We start from the raw sequence: 19461 nt of genomic DNA, 5'->3' as shown, positions 1-19461 counted from the left end.
GAATGATGATTCATAGGTCAGTGTGTCCAATGACTTTTTTTTTAATTAACTTTTAGAAAATACATTCATTCATAAATGACCGGCACACAGAATAGTAAGGCTTGAACCTGACAATTATTTTCTGCTATCTGGATATCCCGACTCCACTGCCCTGAAATACTGGCTTATTGACCATTTAGCCTCTGGGGTCAGACGCTAGATCATCAGACAGTAGCTGGTGGCTTCCTGAATTATGAGATCAACCATCTTAAACCCACTTGTGGATTTTCAGTTAAAATCCACAAGTGGGTTTCTGTATGTTTTGTCACTTACCAGCAGCAGCTGTGCCCTCTCCAGTCACCTCTCCAGCTTTTTGCCATCCATACATCATTCCCCTTTCAAAGCAAAGCCAGCCCCATGAGCACAAGGATAACAAAACTCACTTACTTCCACAGGCAATTCATCCCTCACTGACCCACTTGTTTTCACAATCTGACAAGTGTGATTTAAGAACTGCGGTAGGCCAGAAGTGCGGCAGCCACATCTGGCTGCTCTTACCTGCTTCAGGAGCGTAAAGTTAGTGACACTGCCACTTTTATACTGATACTTTTTACTCCACTGTCATCAAACTAAGATAAATCGATGAATTTACATACATCGCCCGAAGGCTTCACTGTACTCTTGGTAACTTTTTTTCCCTTTCTTGATAAATCGCTCAGCTTGCGGTGTCAACATTATACAGAAAGGAAGCCAGTGAGCACAAGCAATGCATAATACATGTGTTGAGCATGACTGAATACACATAGCAAAACCACATCTATACCCCCACACTGGGCGCTAGGCAAACAAGACTTCGCCTACCCTCATTTGAATAAAATACTGTATTTGCCTTTTTCTCCGTTCCTCCGTGAATTTCACATGTTAGCGAGTCTGCAGCTTCGTGTGTACAAGCATGTGCTCCATTTAGTTTGTAAAAAAACAAAACAAAGCTCAGGAATGCACTTCACAAACACTGACATTAAGCAGACTCGTTATCAGTCATTTAATCAGGCCAGGCTTTAAAGGGGTTTGAACTGGATTACTCACTGACATGTTAATGTGACTTTCTTACCACAATGGTGTGCTGTGGGAGGCCTCTGACTAATGTGTTTTGTCCAATAAAAATGGCACCCTCTCTTTCTAAGCCAAAGACTTCACTGTGCCAGTTTCCTGCTGGGCCGTAAGTTTTTCTCCACCACAATGTGGGAGAAAAAAAAAGAGGTGAGAATACGGCATAAGTGTGAAATGTTGCACACTAAGTAGACAGTAATTCCTGTGCAACTAATTAGATGTTTGCTTATCCAAATGTTATCTGAGACATATTCAATCTATTACCACATCTTTATGTTCTTTATGTCAACACCTGCATCCACTTATAGTAATTATGTTTTTTTTATTAGCCTTTATTGGTAAGGTGCACTGAAAGAACTGAAAGCAAGAAGTTCATTAAAATATGATACTAATATTGTGGATGAATGAGCTTTAGCATTTTTCTTGCTGTTTGCTTTGTTTCCTTTTGACATACATATTGACTTGTGGCTTTCACTGGTTTAAGCCAGTGATATATTAAAACAATGCTCTCACCAGTGCTGCGCAGTTACCCGCCTATACTTATCTGTGATGCTGGATGATACAAAGTAATTAAACTATAAAGATAATCTAAAGACTTAATGCCCTGGATCACCTCTAACTTGCTCCTCACTTCAGATGAAAATCCCGCATTGCATTAGTTATGGCTGGCCACAAAGTTCAGGCAGATCAATACTAGTCCACATCAACTGACAACCCAGCTGATGCCCTTCTACACTTCCAATTAGTAAATCTCATATAAGGCTCAATATTTAGCCTCCTTTAGCTGACCCATACCTGGTGCGCATCTGCATACTGCTTTGCAACCCATCTCCACCCCAGCTCCTCCTTCTGTCCTCACTGATGGCTGCTCAGGATTTCCATATATGGGCATGGAAGGAGATGGAGGTTCCAGAAATAAGTCATATCTTTAAATTTAAAGAACTGCATGCTCAAATATTCGTTTGATTATTGTGGACCTGAATGAAACTGGCTTATTGTAATAATTGCAATGTATCTACTTATATTGACCTCCTGTAATATTATGAGCCAAGATTATGTCTTTCACTCCACATACAAAACATGTTTCTGTGACCGCTTCTTTCAACCTATAGTGAAGTGTAGCATAAAATTGAGGAAAATCCTGTCTCAGAGTTAGTCAGTATCACCCTGAGACACTAAATCCAACTTTGAGGATGGACTGTTGCATTTCTTTATTATCAGGGTGTCCAAAAAGCATTCTGAAAAACTGCCTTTGTTGAAGATTTCTTGCTCTTAAACGGAATGCTTATTTTTTTCCATCTCCCTACTGTCGCTAAGTGGTTGCTTATAAGGTGTCATTTGGTTTCAGTCTGTTATGCTGGTGCGTGTTTATCATATAAATTATATAAATGTGCCTTGAGATAACTATTGTTGTCACTCGGTGCCATCTAAATAAACCTAAATCAATTCGAACAAAGAGTAAGGGATTATAAAAGTGGATTTATCCTGCAATTTAACTTGGTCTTGCATATTTTCTGCAAGCCTGTGATGCAGAAATGGTGCCAAAGGTTTTATCATCATGTCACGCAGAACATAATGCAAAATGGAAAAACAAAAAGTTAATTCATTACAAACTTCATGATGAAATTTTGCCCGAATAGTTGTCTCAGCTACCAGCCTGTGCTGCACGCTGCCTCTCCTGCCTTGAAATCGTTATCAGGCTTTAACTCCAAGTTCATCTGAGCAGAGAACAAATCTGCATATTACAGATCAAGGGCAGACTACAGTAGGCGCAGCCAGTCAGTCATGATAAGAATCACTTCCCATTTTTTTTTCCTCCATGAGAGACGTTGGAAAAAAACAAGATTCCCATCAGTGTACAGTTTTTTTGTTTTTTCTTTCCGCCTGTCTGTTTTGTTCTCTTTGCTGTGATCAGTTTCTCATTATTAAGGTGAAGGTGAGATATCACTTTTCTGATTTGCATAGATATGCAAATGCTCCTGGTTACAATTGAGTTGCTGAGACCGGTGATATCAATTGGTGCCTTTGTTATTATGTGTGTTCTCCCACTCCATGTGTATCTGCTAACTGTATCTGGGTCATGTTTTTTTTTCTTTTCTCTTTGGTGTTTGTGTTCCTTGTCTGATGGATGTGTACTGTATTCAAAGCCAGATGCTCATACTGCGTAAGCCAAGTTGATCATGATGGTGCTGGCAGTCAGCTGATGTAACACAAGGTTTACACTCAGGGGTTATATTAGCCGTTATTACTCACTGATAAACTCTTATGTCGTAACCGTATATTTATCTGAGTCAGCAAGAAAATAACATATAAATAACACATCAGTCTGAACTTAAACCTAAATTGGGAGACATTTTTCCTTCTCTCCAAAGATGAGGGGTTTTTGTCATTTGTTGTTTTTTGCAGTGCATTCTTTTGATTCTGCTGCCAACAAGCAAAACATCTCCTAAACTCTACCTGAGCTGTGAAAATGCTTTGTTTTCACACACAGTGCCAAAGTGCTAGAATATCTCCTGCAAACCATTATGTCAATTTCTATTTCTTTCTTCTCTGTTTAGCATCCTCGCCCAGCATGAACATCACACTGGAAGGCCAGTACCACTGTAACAACGGGCCTGAGATCCCACTGGACAAACTCTGTGACTTCAGTACAGACTGCCCGCTCGGCGACGACGAAGGCAACGTGTGTCGTGAGTACACCCTACGCACGGGCCGCTGCCCTTTCTGTGTTTTTGGATAAAAACGGCGCACTTGAAGTCGGTCAGCTGTGGTGAGCCTCCTTTAATGAAGCTGTTGCTTCCTGCCCAGCAGAGCAGCAACGGAGCTTCTTCATGAGCTTTTCCTGAAAGAGAAGCACAGGGAAAGGCCAATAAAAAAAAGCCAGCTTAGCGAGCATTTCTCACCCTTGACATATTCTGTAGCTGTTATTTCTATCTCTTTGCACATTTGTTTTGTGCTTTTCTCGAGGCCTAGGAGGAACACTACCAAACTATGCTGACATCTCATTCACAAGTGAAGTCCCCCAGGCCTCGCTGTTTGTGTGTGTCTATGTGCGTGTGAGTCCCGAGGATCTTTTTTTAGTCCTACCTGAATGTATTTGTGTTGTTTCTGTGACTTATAACCACGCCGTTGAGATCTTTAACCCCTACATATGTTGTAGCTTGATTTCAGAGTTCTTCATCCATACTATACTGAGCAAAATTAATTTGCCCACAGTGCAGGTCAGCCTCCCATGTGGTGCTTATTAAAATGATGGCTGCTCCCTCGTGTGTATAGGTTTGCTAACAATGAGAGCTGAAAGATAAGAGGGTGAAAATCCCAGCCAGGCACCGTCTCTCTTTCTACTGAAGGAGGACTTATCAGTCCTAATTGGCCTGAGGGGCTAACTCAGGGGTATAATCTCCATTTGAATACAATGTGTATGTAACATTTTGATTTCATAAGATTTACTTGGACATCTGAGCATAAGTAACAATCAGTAAAACACAAAGCCGGTTTGTACACGTCGTAGCAATATTCCTGAATTGTGTTTTCAAGACATTAATCAGACTGGTGGCTGCACACTCGTACATCAGTAACAAACAGAGCATGGAAACTCATGTGTAATATTTGACACAAACTAATGGGTTCTGCAGAGAGAGGCTAATTGTTCTGAGTGCATTTCCGCACACCTTTTCCACTTTGTGCTTTTGTAATGCTGAGAGTGCATGAAGGCATGAAGGCCAGCTGTCATTTGCTCTGAATTAAGGTTCTGTTTCCGTCTCTGCTTTTTTAAAAGTAACAGTCTTTATCCTTTTTAATTAAGGACAAGGGCTAATTATCCATATGTTCATTCCTCAGTCTATCCTTGCACTTTTCTACTACTGTAGCTTAAGTTCTATATTTGCTCCATTTACATCACTACCACTTGTAATAATCACCCCTGCTGGCTAAATCACAGCGTTCCCTCTCTGATACGGTATTGTCTGTGATATCCACAAGTTATCGTCACTGGATTTGATCTATTTAAATCCTTCATGAGCTGTTCAAAGTTCATTAACGGGGGGAAAAGCAGAAAGAAGGCCGGAGGAACAAACTTAGCATGTGTCAATCACAAAGATTCCTGACATATAAGAACAACCAAGTCCCTGTGGCTCTTCCTCGCCATCCTACTTCAGCATCATTACACATGAACACATCCTACACTCCTTGTTAGAGAACTTCCTCTGGTTGGCCTGAGTCTGCTGAAATTCTGCAGACACCCCACTTCTTTCCAACACTAGTTTACCATCTCAAAATGCTGTTAAAGCTGGATCCATGTAGGAATTCACAGTACTGATGTTTGAGACTCTGCTGCAGTATTGCTAGTGCTGATGGTTTTCTTTGCTTGTTTATCTGTGATAGCTTTGATTGCCTTTTTGGGAGTCAGTCTGCTATCAGTTGGTGACTGCATGGGGTCAAGTTTGCTATTAGATGGAGTCTGTTTGTGATGATAAACTGGAAAAAAATCACAAATCAAATCAGAGTCCAGCCAGAATCTCATAGATCTGAAACAGAAATTCCACTAAAAATGTTGACGTAGTTGCTGCAGGACAAAAATTTTATTGCAGTATGACGTAGCTCGATCACTTTGTTTTTCCATAAGAATATTTCAGCAGAATGCAACCACTTGATTTAAGTCCCCTGCTGCAAAGAGATACATTACGCTCACTGGCGCAGGCTGACTCTGCTAGTTTGGAACATGTTGGCAACCTTTCTGTGTTTATTAATGACGCAGCAGTTATTTCCAGACTTTCACCAATCAGTCCGAGTCACACCGTGAATGTTTGGAGACAGGTTGCCTCCCACCAGGTGTCTGGTGCAATCACGATGCGGTAGAAAGTTGCAAAATTGAAGACAGATTTCTTTTAATTTTCTTTTCTTCTCCTAGCGTGTATGTTGATGACACCGCAAGAGAAACAACAATACTGGTTGATCGTTTAAACGGGTTCAAGACACATTCTTATGGCAGAATAATCGTAGTGAAGTGCTAGTTGTTTTTCATAAGGAATAATAATGCATTAGGGTGGGACTGTAACCAAGAAAAATGGAGGTGAAGCTACTAATGTGCTTGTTACGGTGTCTGTTCTCACCTAAACCCTAATGATTTTGTAAACTGTTTCAGGTCCCCTGGCTCGCCAGAAAGTGAAGTTTGCACCATGCTACCCACCTTGCACCACATTTCAATCCAGAGTCTTACACCGTAACACATCTGATCACTTATCTTGTTTCGACTTTCATTTACAGTTGCTCTAATCTGTCATTTAAGAATGAAGAGCCCAAAAGAGCTCAAAACTTTGATTTCTGAAATTTATTTATTTTTTCCTTTGCCTGTGCTGCACCTCTCTAACAGCAAATCAACCTGACAGTATTTTCCTTAATGCTGCCGACGGGCAAACAAAGAAATGGCAACTACACACAGAAGCCCCACCTCCTTTGGCAGAGGTAGAAAAATAAAGACACAAAAATTTATTTTTGTAAGGTGCTTAGCGAGTCATCTGTTGGTACAAAGAACCATCTGCCAGAAAGTTAATTGGCAAACTGGTTCAAAACCTTACCAATATAATGTGAAAGTTAAAAGAATTTGGTGATCAAATGTATCAGAAACAGCCCTCTGATCAAGTAACTAAAAACATTTGTTGGCCTCTAGACATATCATATTCATCTCAGTCAGGCTGTCGAGACTCAAAAGCCAGATTGAAACTCAAGTTCAAGTTAAGTGTGGGTTTTTTTTTTATGACTTTCTCTACAACGTACTGAAAATAGAAGATTGGAGTCAGTAGTCAACCATTGCTGATATATTAGACAACCATATATATATATATAATATATATAGATAGATAGATAGATAGATGCTTAACCCTAAATACTTGGTTAACAGTAGTTGAGGTTTCATTGATGGACATTAAATCAAAATGTTGTAGCCTGTAATAATTCGATGAAGCCCACAAAGTCAGATAAGGAGCAACGGGCAGTGTTGGGAAGGTTACTTTTAAAATGTATTCCATTACAGAATACAGAATACATGCCCCAAAATGTATTCTGTAACGTATTCCGTTACGTTACTCAATGACAGTAACGTATTCTGAATACTTTGGTTTACTTAATATATTATCATGCTTTTTACAACAACGTGAATGTACTATTGCTGTGTGATTTATTACTATTACTGAAGGTCCGCAACTCCGAACTGTAGTAAAGGGACCTCTGACTAATACGGCGGGGTCCCTGTCGGCTCGTAGCCGAAAAATAGCTTTACTTTGTTGTGTGGGTCAACTTTTCTTGCGAGAGACAGAGAGAGGCGTTGAAAGGCTGCTCCAACGGAACTTATTGTTTTCGGAGGAAAACACGAACACGGTGTACAGTCGAGTCTTAATAGCTTACTTACAACTGGGCTCGTCAGGCACTCTTCTTGGCTGAAGTGGTTATTATTATATTTACATGCTTCCAGCTCCCGTTTTTCCTCGATGACAACTCCTACCTTTCCACTCCCCTTTTTCTCTCTCCCTCCTCGCGCTCACAGACCCATAATGTGTATGGCAGTCCATTCTCTCTGCAACACGGACTACACTGGCCATGATGCTACGTTCTTTAGAGCTATGCTTGTAGCATTCTGCCTGTTAGCTTAGCACAACAACGAAAAGGCGCTCTCTCACCCAGGAAACACACAGTCGCAGAGAGAGAGAGAGAGTGTCGCCCTGTAACCATGGCAACCGTAACGCTGCCGCCTGGAACAACAGAACGTAGCTGTCAAACAAAACCCAAACAGTCCTGACCTGCGACAATATGAAACAGGAAAGTACCGCTGTGTAATCCATTTATTTCAACAAAGTAACTGTATTCTGAATACCACCCTTTTAAACGGTAACTGTAACGGAATACAGTTACTCATATTTTGTATTTTAAATACGTAACGGCGGTACATGTATTCTGTTACTCCCCAACACTGGCAACGGGTTACCTTCATAATTTGCTCACGGGCATATGCAGAGGCTCCGTGTAATGGGGAGAAGTCAAGTAATCAAGTTTTAGTTTCACCTCAGAGGAATAAGATGAAATTCTCGCTGCTCGTACTCACAGACATCTTTGCTTCACATACTGAAGGACACAGGAAGATTTTATTTGTGCTTCTTTTTGTGCGGCATTTTTAGCACCAACCAGGTCAAAACTCCTTCGCATGGCATTGTGTCTGTAGTGATTAGCTGCTTTAAAAGCACTCCACTTGCTTTTGTTGCTATACTACAAAAAAAAACCTGACAAGTGTCCCAAAAAACATCAGTGCAGATTGTTATAAACTGTCTTCTTGTCAAATTGCCATGACAGACAGCACTGAAGTCGTGTTGACATTCGAATGAAAGTGACATTATAAAGTGAATGACATTGATAAAGATTAAATCATCACAGATTCCTCTATGCAAGCATGATATGAGTTTAAATCTCTTCCCTTTGTATAAACAGACTTTCTGTCTAAGGCGTTTATGTAACAAGGACTGACTCATCACAAGACAGGCAAGAACATGAAATATACTTATTACCCACAAAGTCCAGAGAAGCTTTTTGTTTACTTCAGAAACATCACAGGAAATATCCCCATGAATTTGCTGTTGCTGTTAGTGTTTAAAAGTAAAACTGCTCTTTTGGTGTTTTCTACAATAACAAAAAGCATTTCATAGCTGATGTTTTTGAAGAAAGACATTTTTTCTCCTTGTTTTGCTTCCTAAAAAATACATGCTGTATGATCTCTCCTCAAGCCAGTTTTCCTTCCCATTATCTGGATGAGGTTATTTCCAAAAGCATAGCGGTACCACATCACTCAGTCTGTAACAGGTAATAGGCGCTCGCAGACAGGAACTTGGGATGAAAGGAACATAAAGAAAACTTATAGAGGAAACTTTGAAACTTTGAGCTAAAGTTGTTTAAAAATTCAGCAGTGCTTTAAGTATCTAAGGACCGTATCTCATTGTCCTTCTTGGAGGACGGTGCTAACTTCAGTTTGACTTGTTTGGGCTTAGCATCATTTGATGGTGTGAACTGACTCAGCGAGCGATTCGTCTATTAAGCCGGGAGCATTTTGTTGCACCCGAAAGAAGTGAGTGATTTCGTGAAAGACTGACGTGCCAGAGTCAAATCAGTTTTCTGCCGGCCCAACGTTAAAGTAGAAAGGGTGAAATTGGCAGAGTATGCTTGTTTTATTGATGTAAGTTAATGCAGTCTGAAAGCCAACGGAGTAGCTTTTTAAAAAAATCCTTGTTTAGCCAAGAAGTAAAACTTTTCAGGTTAAGAATCTCAAAAAGGCCAAGTTATAACAGCATGTATGATTGACTCTTGTCATTACGGTGCATTTGCAGCGATTCACTGACTTTATTATTTTTTAAATCTGTTTTCTGTAAAGAAGCACAGGATGAAGAAAATTGTCCTGATAATGAAAGATTGAATTTAAAAAATGTGCCTTTGATAGAACACTAGGTGTTGAAATACTTGCTCTACCAAAAATTGTTTCTAATTTTTTCTGTCAGTTTTAGCAGAAGACGAGAAATGGCTTTTGGAACTCAACAGTTTTGCACTTATTTGTTATGAAGGATTCGTGTGCCAGTGAAAACCATGGAAAATTGTAGAATTAACCATTTTTCTCAAAACATTTTACTGGCCTGAGGAAGTTTTAGAGAAGTAAATAATCCCATGGAAACTTGCTTCAGAAATATCTGTATAATAGAGTGCGTGGTTCAATTAAAATTAACTGAGAGGGAGAAAAAAATCCATACTGATTAAATAATACCGATGTTTGGGGAGATTAATCGAGTCACTTGACGTTATGATCTTCTCTGTGTGGGGTAACCATCACATTTGTAGCTTGTACTTTTACAAACTTTAAATTTGCACAGCACCGGATAAATGCCAACTCTAATAATGTCTGGCCTCACTCGAACAAGTGTGAGCTATGACTTGAGAAACACCAAGACCCAGGAGATGCAAATTGAGGACAGTATAGTAGAGTTCATTTATTTCTCCAAACATTGTTGCCTCCCAGTCATTTATGTTAATCAGGACTACATAATGGGTTTGACACATTTTATTCAGTAAACATCTTACTGGTGTGTCAGCCTTACTTAAATATTTATTTTTTATTAAAATTACTAACTTATTATGGAATTTATTATAGCATATGTCACAGCATAGCATCGTAAATTGAGTTGTTATCTTTCATGTATGCACAAATGTTTCAGTCAGAGAAGGGTAATTGGTAAGCACCTGTATTGTGAGCTCTGGTTATGAAACTGTAACAGGGAGACACACTCCTCTCTTGGCTTGTGTTGTACCCACTACACAATCCAATAATTCCAACGTTTTCACTGTATTATTGATGTGCAGACTCACTTTGCTCGTGCCATTCTGCGAAATTTCGAACTGATTGGCATCCCAAAAGAAATGTCACCATCTCAGCTTTCTCATTTCGCCTCAGACTCTTTCCCATCTCCCCCTCTGGACACATCAGGGCTCTTCCATTTTCTGCTTCTGTTTCTAGTGTCTGTCTGAGAGCCCACCTTCACCACAGCTCAGTCTTAATTTCCTCCAACACATCAAGTCCTGTGAGCCATTAGTCTGCACCTCTTGTGCTTCTCTCCTCTCAACCTTCCTGCCTTCACTGTCGCTCATCTCCTTGATCGCCAGCCTCCACCCTAGCCCTGTCCTTTTTCTCCTTGAAAATTTGGCTGGCAGTGTTCACTTCACTTTCTTCTTTCACCCTGCTGCTGGCCCTGTCCAGTCATTATGTGCCCCCCTCTTTTCTTATCTTCTTTGCCTCTCCTCCCCTGATATATTCTTTCCTGTCTCTCTCCAGGCCGTTTTCTCAATGGCAGCTACTGCTCTTTTGAAGAGGGCGAGTGTAGCTGGCAGTCAATAACAGGCCGCGGTCTCTCCTGGAAAAGACTCCAGTCACCAGTCAAGGCAACCAGACAGACCTGCCCATCATCAGGTAGCTCAGACACGGCTTTTATCACATCACGAACACAGCTCCGATCCAACTGTGAGATGACTCGTTTGCAGGCTCTTTTAAGTTTGAGCAGTGTGACCTCATTGAAACTGACTTCAAACGAGTTATCGGGGCTTTTTTTTTTTTCACTTGATCTTAATTTTGAATATTTGAGTCTTGAATTTGTGAGCGTGGAAGGAAAACACAGCCCATCTCGATATAGCTCAAGCATGTAGACTCTTGTGACTCCAGTTAATCATCAGTGCAGTGACTCAAGTGGGTCTCATGATGCAATTTTAAAGTCTTGCTTTGCTGTGGCTTGTTTTTGTTCTCAACTATTTGCAGATCTCTCAGTAGAGTGTGGGGGGAACTATAAATGGAGCACTGTAATTTTACACTGTGATCGTAACCTTTGGGGTGAGAGTTTAAAGCCTTTAGTTTAATCAGTTATAGTTCAGAATAGAGAAAATTCAGGGGAAACCCATCAAAACTGTCACTAGATTATTATTGTCACCTTTCTAAATTTTCACTAAGATATTGTAAGACAAAATATCAGTATTCCAATCTTCCTTTTGTTATAATATTAGCAATACATGTACTGTTATACCATGAGTATTGTGGTTGACGTTTCATGACAGTATTCTATCAAGTAATACTCTGTGATCCCCACCCTTAGAGCTTTAAAATGATCTCAAGTATAGCCAGTGCTCTGCCCTGCACTAACAAACAACGTGATCCAGAAAATGCCTAAAGTTTTATGAGCTTTTCCTTTGTTCCTCTTCTCCATTATTTTTTTATTGAATTCACCCAGGTAGGTTTTGAGTAACCTCGCTGGCAGACAAATGGCAAATAAATAAATAAATAAATAAATGAATAAAAAAAGATTTTACATTTCTGACACTTATCTTTGTTATGGATGTGTGTGTGTGTGTTAAAGGTGCTACATTCACTGTGGAGGGAGGCCAGTCTAAAGGTCAGCGTGGCTCAGCATTACTGAGGAGTCCTCTCTTTCCTCCTCCTTTAAGAAACTCTCCGTGCACCGTGAGTTCCTCCACATACTGCTCACTCGGTCTGTCTTTCCAGTCTCACATTCAGAACAAACCAAGGGCAAATGTTACAAACTACCAACAACTGCTGTGATTCTTTAAAAAAATGTGGCTTTGTTTCTAGTTGATAATCATCCATATCTCAGCTGAAAGGACAGCTGCCCCTAGACTTTATCAGCAGGTAAAAGCCCGGGACTTGGTTGGAGTGTGTCCACCTGATTTGTTTTAAAAGCAGCTTGAAATAGTGCAAAGCTGAATTTTAACCCCAAAATAATTTTTTTTAAAAAGAGAACAAGAATGCTGTCATTGTTAGCTCTTTAACTCTCCATGATGCAATACTTACCTGATGATATACACTTTATCTTTAAGCATGATACACGGCAGATATGCTAATGTTTGCAGTTTAAGTTTTAGCAGGTCAGTACACTTGTTATGGATTTGTTAGGCAGCTAATTCCAGCTAATACATATTACACAATGTAAGGCTCTTTTTACTTTGAAAATGTAAGATGAGTTCAATCAATCAATCAATCAATCTTTATTTATAAAGCACTTTTCATACAGAAATGTAGCACAAAGTGCTTTACATGGTTAAAAGCAACCCACCCCACCCCATCCCGCCCTCCAATTCACTCCCCACACTCTCATTAACATAAGCGGTCATGGATACATACACACAACTTAAATAGCATTTTTATGTTTTTGAATCAGCATATAACCTTGACTTACTTTATGTCTTGAATATGATCCCAGTAACATCTTTAGAAACCAAGCAGTAACCAGCCACGACAGCTGGTTAGCACTGAGCCATCTGTATTTCCTGTGAGACCCTGAGAGACAGTGAGGCTGACCTCGTCAGTCACAGGTTCACACATATCGCAAGTGATGCATTATTAAGATCGTGATATGCACAGAGCAGGTCTCCAGGTAAAAAAAACAAACTTCTGTACTTGACATCTTGATTGATGCTGCTGCATCTTTGATTAGTCAGATATTAATATTTCTCAGCACAGCGACCTTTGACCTTTTGTGCACATGGAGGAAGTTAAGTTGGATATGCTGAGCTGATTAAAAGGTCAGAAAGGTCGTAAAACAAGAGAACAAGTTAGCGCAACTTTAGAAGAAAAACACAGAGGAAAAACTCGATGGAGGAGAAAAAAAGACGGGAAGGAAAACAAGAAAAACAAAACAACAAAAGTGATGTTGCTGCTTCTTAAGGTGCACATCAGAGGTGTCTTAGGTTTGTGGAGAGCAATGCAGGCCGTGATGCGCCGCTGCTCACAGCTTCTTGGCGCGCAGCCAAAGATTAGCAATGATTCCAGATTAACGCTCTAAATCTGTCTCTCTACACTGAACCGGTGCTGTTCAGCCTGGCCTGTCCGCTCTTGGACAACTTTGTTGAGGATATTAGCTTTGGGTATTAGCTACAGGCCACTTTCACTTTCATGTTATTCCCAGTGTTCACGGTGCGGCGCCTGTAATCTTGATGTTTAAATGTTCACCATGTGGTCTCTCAGTTGATAAGAACCAAAACCTGCCATCCACTGGCACAATCCAAGCATTCATCCTAAAAGTGTTGAATTTAGTCATCAGGCTTAAGCCAGCATCTGTTCCACTTAAATGGTGAAACAAGAATTATGTTCTTGGCTTCAAGAAACGCTGGAGAGGGACGTGGTCACATCCTGAGACTTGCTTTTGCTGTTCAATTCTCGTGACAGCCTGTGTGTTGTTTAATTTTCAGCAGGTTTAGACCCAGCATATCCCTCCTGGAAAAGACAATGTTCGGCTGATATGTGATGAAGCATGCAGGCTGCAAAATAACTCAAATTATAATCCTGATTGAATTCTATTAATCTTAGAATAATTAGAAGTGAACAGATGGCTGTTACTGATTAATCTCAGTGCAATTTTAAATGCATTCCCCCTTGACTGATAACACATTTGGCTGGTTTCCTTCAATTCTAAAATGCTCAAAGGACGTTAAAGTTGCTGGTGTATTTATAGTTATATTTATACTAACACTCGCTATATGTCTCAGAAATCATCAGTGCAGCTCTGTTTTAACCTGTAGTGCACAGTGATCATTTCAAATCCCATCCTACTTTCACAGGTGCGATTCTGGCTGTGCTTCACGAACTTCCAGAAGGGGGCGCTGTCTCTGTGGATCGTGGAGAACAGCACAGGCCCCGACAAGCCGCGCCAACTCTGGCATTCAGCCACTCAATCCAAATCTGAAAGAGGCTGGAAACTCGTCGCACTTCCCCTTTACGGGCTGGCAGACTGGTATGACAAGTGCTTGCCTGTTTCACCGCATGTCAGGCAGCTGTGATTATATCGAGGCAACGTGTTTGGACTGTCTGAAGGCATCAAACTGACAGTTCCACTTTGAAGTGTTTAAGAGCAGTCATCGTCAGTCATCCGACTCTGATCCCAACAAACCTCTGACATGCTCACACAAATACTAAAGCGCTCCCGCTGCAAAAGAAGTCTTAAGAAACATGATAGAGAAGTTCTTCCTTATAAATGCAGATTTTCAGCATTTTCATTCCATTTTCTGGGAACATTTCCTCTCAGTTTCATAAAACTAATGAATCCCATAGGGACCCCAGTCTTATACAATGGACCTGCCATGTGTACGCTTGTACAAAATATCCACTCTTTATTCCACTTGTCTGTGATGAAAAAAAGATAAATCAATACACAAGGCTCTCTCCACTCGCTATGCCTTCCAATTAGCTACGGCCCTGATTTCCCCTCACTGAAGAGAGAAATAAATAAAAAATAGAAAAAAGTAAGAAAAAAATCACACACACAAGAAACTCCAGATACGGTATTTCATCTCTGTTTGCCTGACTGGGGGTTTCTTTGCCATTCAAGCTTGGATAATCCTGCTCCCCTGTGAGTGATTAATTTTTGATTCCTGGGTTATGTAGTCAGCTGTGCTTGTGCTCTTAAATAGAATGTCATGTCCGTAACCACGAGGTGAACCTGCCAGACTTTGCACATTGACCTTTGTAGAGCTTAAATAGAATCAGAAACACAGCTTAAAGTGCAGGCAGAAGTCAGGGTATAGCAGAAAGTAAAGAACATGCAGAACATGTGGGCTGGCATGGTGTAATGTACTGAACAAAACCCCAAATAAATCACAGTGACACAAACCTCAGCTGACTGAACGGGACCAAGCGGTGACTGTTTCTTGATTTATAGAACTCTTACCTATTACAGGTTATGCAACTGCCATTGCTGCACCAATCAGCAAATGCACTTATTCACTATATTCCAGCAGAGTTAGATCACAGGAATGATATTGCTCTGCTCAGAGCCAGGATATGGTTAGTTTGACTTGGCATGAAGACTCAGGAAGGAAACAGTAGATCTGGGGTCAAAATCCACCATCAAACCTTCTTTAATACTCGCAGATAAACATGTTATGAAATGGCTCTTAGTTCCCTGTCAATATTTTCTCGATTTGATATTTAACTTATAAACCAGGGGTATCAAACATAAGGCCAGAGATCCAGAATTGGCCTGATGCAGACTCCAATCTTGCCCACTGGAAGATGTGATTTAGGGCACCAATTTTGGACTTCTAAGTGTATTTTTAAAAGTTTAATTGCTTTTTCTACTGAAAAAGACTTCTCCCATTGCCATTCAAACTACACCAAAGTAATTAGGTAACATAGCAATTAAATTGCAGATAAGTTCTAGTTTTTTACTGTACTATAGAAGTTTATATTTTAAAGGGATCTTTCTGCGAGAGAACAAAAACGTTCTGTTTTATAATTAAAGGATATTCTGCAAAACACACATTGATCTCTTATTATTTAAGTCCAGAGAGTTTTGCGGACAGATTTCTTTCATTTAGTAAACGAGCATTCCTTTATCATGTTGAAAAACTGAGAAATGCTGTTGAAATTGCCCTTCTTTTTCTTGTGTGTATATAAACTTCTTTACACCAACAGAAGGGGAGTTTTACTGGTCTGGCCAATATAAGATCAAAGTGGGCTTTACATATGGATGGGTTTTCTGTGGGTTCTGTGGGTTTTCTCCAGGGACTAAAGCTTATTCACAACAGTCCAATATGAATCTTAGGTTCATAAGTGATCATAAATTGGCCGCCTTGACCCTAAATTTGATAAGAGGTTGAGAGGATGGGTGTTAGTTAGCACTATTCTGAGTTATCTGTTACAAAAATAAATGAATAGATAACTGATAATTCTAAAATGTAGCCATACAGTCTGTGCATGTGCCACAAAACCCTGTATGAGTGAGCACTCCGGGTGCCAGTAAAAAGGAAAACCTCCCATTTAACAGCAAGAAACCTTCAGCAGAACCACACTCAGGGAGGGACAGCCATCTCCTGTGACTGGCTGGAGATGAGAGAAAAGAGAGATGACAGAGAGAAACAAGACAACGGGCAAATTAAAGGAGAGACAGAGTTAAAATGCAATAACTGGTAATGATTAATGCAGAAGTGTGTGTATAAACACAGGGAGTGAAAAGAGATGAGCAAAGAAGAATCACTCAGTGCATCATGGGAAGCTCAGCAACGCCTAGGCCTGTTGTATCACAACTAAGGGGTGACTCAAGGTCACCTGATCCAGGCGTAATTATAAATTTTAAGTTTTAATCCTAACTTTAAAGTAGAGTCAGTGTCTGTCTTCAAAATCTAAACTGGGAGCTGGTTTTGTAGTAGAGGGCCTACGGACTGAAGACTCAGCGTCCCATTCTACTTTTGAAAACTCTTGGAAGTATAAGTAACTCTTCGGTCTGAAAGCGAAGTGATCTGTTGGGATAATAAGAGGGTATGAGGTTCAAGCTTTCTCAGTTTAGCTCATACATTAGCGCTCCATCATTTCATCAAAATATGGTAGATTCTGACTCCAATAAACAACAGTTTCCGAGTCAGTGGGTGACATCATGGTGGTTACATACAGGCTTTGATCCAACTTCTTCTCTTTACCATACAGATGTGAGATCAGTTTTTTCTCCTAACATCTGGAAAAACAAAAGCCTTGAAAAAGTGTCACTTTGAAGGTTTGCGATTAAAGCGCTTCTCTTATATATGTTTAACTATAACCATGTCAATGAGTTTAATCTTTGTAAAAGTCAAACTGCCCTTTTTTTTCGTCTGTTAAATAGCAAACCTTGTGACACACAATGCACACTCTCAAAGGCCAATTCTCAGTGGGAGTTTTCTTAAAACACAATAAATTATCTCTCTCATTGTTTCAGACAGAAGCTGTCTCACTATTCACAGGTTGTGAGATGTTAAAACTCCTCTGCCTCTCCACAGGTTCTTTCTCTATTTCAGCACTGAAAATGGACCTGGACCCGGTTCTGCCATTTCTGTGGACAACGTCTCTTTCAGCATGGACTGCTTCTTGGCATGTGAGTGTTTTTAAAAAGCATTACTCCTTCCTTTTTTCGTAATTACGTATCAGGCTGTGGCTGGATTATAGAAATTGTTTGACTGATTGCTTGATTGATTGGCCATGACATGTACAAAGAGGAAACACTGGGGAGGATAAAAAGTTAAAAAAGAATTTCTACTTCAGCGAAACTTAAGTAAACAGTTGAAGTTACCCAAGGCAATTCAATTAATAATCAATACAGGTCAGCCTCATGTTCACGTTTCACAGACAGGAGATTTAAGTGAGCATCAATTTAAACCTTTGGAAGAATTCATCAAGGATTTACTTTTTCATCATTTATTCATTCCTACCCATAATATGGCACGCTATATGCTTGCATAAGACTTTTCGTGAGACCTATTTTGGACTTCTCAGTAAAGATTCCTGCTCTGTTGCTCTCTCCGTTAAATGTACTGCTGCTTTCCCTTTAGACAGACTGACAGATCTCTATGGAAATTATATGTAATAGTAAATTCCTTAAATCACTTTCTTTGAGAACCTCGTACGTGTCTTGAAATGTCAGAACTGGTGCTTGCTGATTCATGAGGGCTTATGTTCCAATGTCACACTGCTCGCTTATAAAGGTCAAGCTTTCCGTCACCTTTCCAGATATTTTTGTGTCATAATTGAGATGGTTTATCAGTATAAAAACACGAGTGAGATGACAACCATGTAAAAATGAGAATGAAAGGTTAGGAGTTCAGTGCCTCCTTCCATCTGTGCCTATCAGAAGGAACCAGTTTGAACTGTGACTTGAATAGTAATGTGTGAGAGCATCCTTTGCCTGAATATAGCTCTGACGATGTGAACTTTATTTAAATATAACAGTGCCTTCACCCTGGGCAAAAAAACAACAACAAAAATGACAAGGGCATGAGTGGTACCCACAGGCAGACAGTTGTTTGTTTTCCCTGAGTTTAATTTGATATCTCGTGATAGTTGGTGGATTATAACACTGGCCAATTTAAAGCTTTTTGTGGCATCACACATGATTGCTATAGCCACTGAAAAGTCAAAAACTAGGTGTGGGGAAAAAAACCATTTAGTTCAGGACCACTGAAGTCAACAAGAGATTGATGTTAGCATCTGCAGTAATTTATATTTGGCAGCATGGCTCGCCTCTGGGATCTTCCGTGCACGGCTGGAAAGCTGGAGGCAACACTGAAGTGCGCAGGCATCAGGGACAACAGATATGCCACTGATCTAGTGAAACTGCCTAAAAGGAGGAATTGTAGTGGAGGTGGGTTGCATAGCGGCTTGCAGGGTAGAGCAGGCTAAAGAAACTTAAACAGCCTTCTCTTTATACCCCGTTAATAGAACTGTATCAGACGATCAGGTTTTGAGAACAGCTGATGATCTGGGATCACACCTGAACTAATAATGTTCTTGATTCAACAATAATAAAATAACAAAATGAAACAAGCAAACCCACTCTGTAAACTAAACTGAATTGGAAACAAAAATGAAATTAACGAGTAATGCAAAAGTGTTATGACTTTGATACAATTACAACAACGCAATGAAAGATAAAATGTTGAAAATTATTCAGTTATTGCGTGAGCTACTGAAGCATGTTATTTAAGGAGCACTTTTCATCCAAATGTAAAAGAAAAAATAAATGTGAATGGCACACAGACTCTGTGCTGTATCACCGTTAGATGATTAATTTTTTTCATCAAATTGAGATATAATCTCAACACTACTGCCGTTACTCTGAAATGTATTCAGATAGCGTAGCTTTATCTGGTGTATATAATTGAGAAATTGTTGTTGATCCAGGCTGGAGCTTTTGTCACCTTCACCCTGTGCCGTACAGCCTTTCTGGATCACGGACTCTTTATTTAAAGAGATTACGTTTTCCAGCAGATATTTGCACAACAATTTGCGTGTTATGTCCTCCAGAGCAGAGGCACTGGTGTGGCAGT

The 19461-nt window shown here is 40.0% G+C and overlaps 1 protein-coding gene across 1 annotated transcript in view; it reads left to right on the top strand.

The window, feature by feature from the left end:
- Nucleotides 1-19461, top strand: part of alk (ALK receptor tyrosine kinase) — a 122603-nt gene that overhangs the window by 48288 nt on the left and 54854 nt on the right. Inside the window, exons 3-7 of the mRNA XM_080871040.1 lie at nt 3648-3779; nt 10946-11080; nt 12015-12118; nt 14233-14405; nt 17419-17513. Of these exons, the coding sequence (XP_080727166.1) occupies nt 3648-3779; nt 10946-11080; nt 12015-12118; nt 14233-14405; nt 17419-17513 (639 nt within the window). The remainder of the gene's footprint in view (nt 1-3647; nt 3780-10945; nt 11081-12014; nt 12119-14232; nt 14406-17418; nt 17514-19461) is intronic.

Source organism: Rhamphochromis sp. 'chilingali' (genome assembly GCF_963969265.1).
Source record: "Rhamphochromis sp. 'chilingali' genome assembly, chromosome: 21".
NCBI classification, from domain to species: domain Eukaryota; kingdom Metazoa; phylum Chordata; class Actinopteri; order Cichliformes; family Cichlidae; genus Rhamphochromis; species Rhamphochromis sp. 'chilingali'.
Note: the sequence above shows the minus strand (reverse complement) of the source record. Positions and strands in the feature narration are given on the sequence as shown.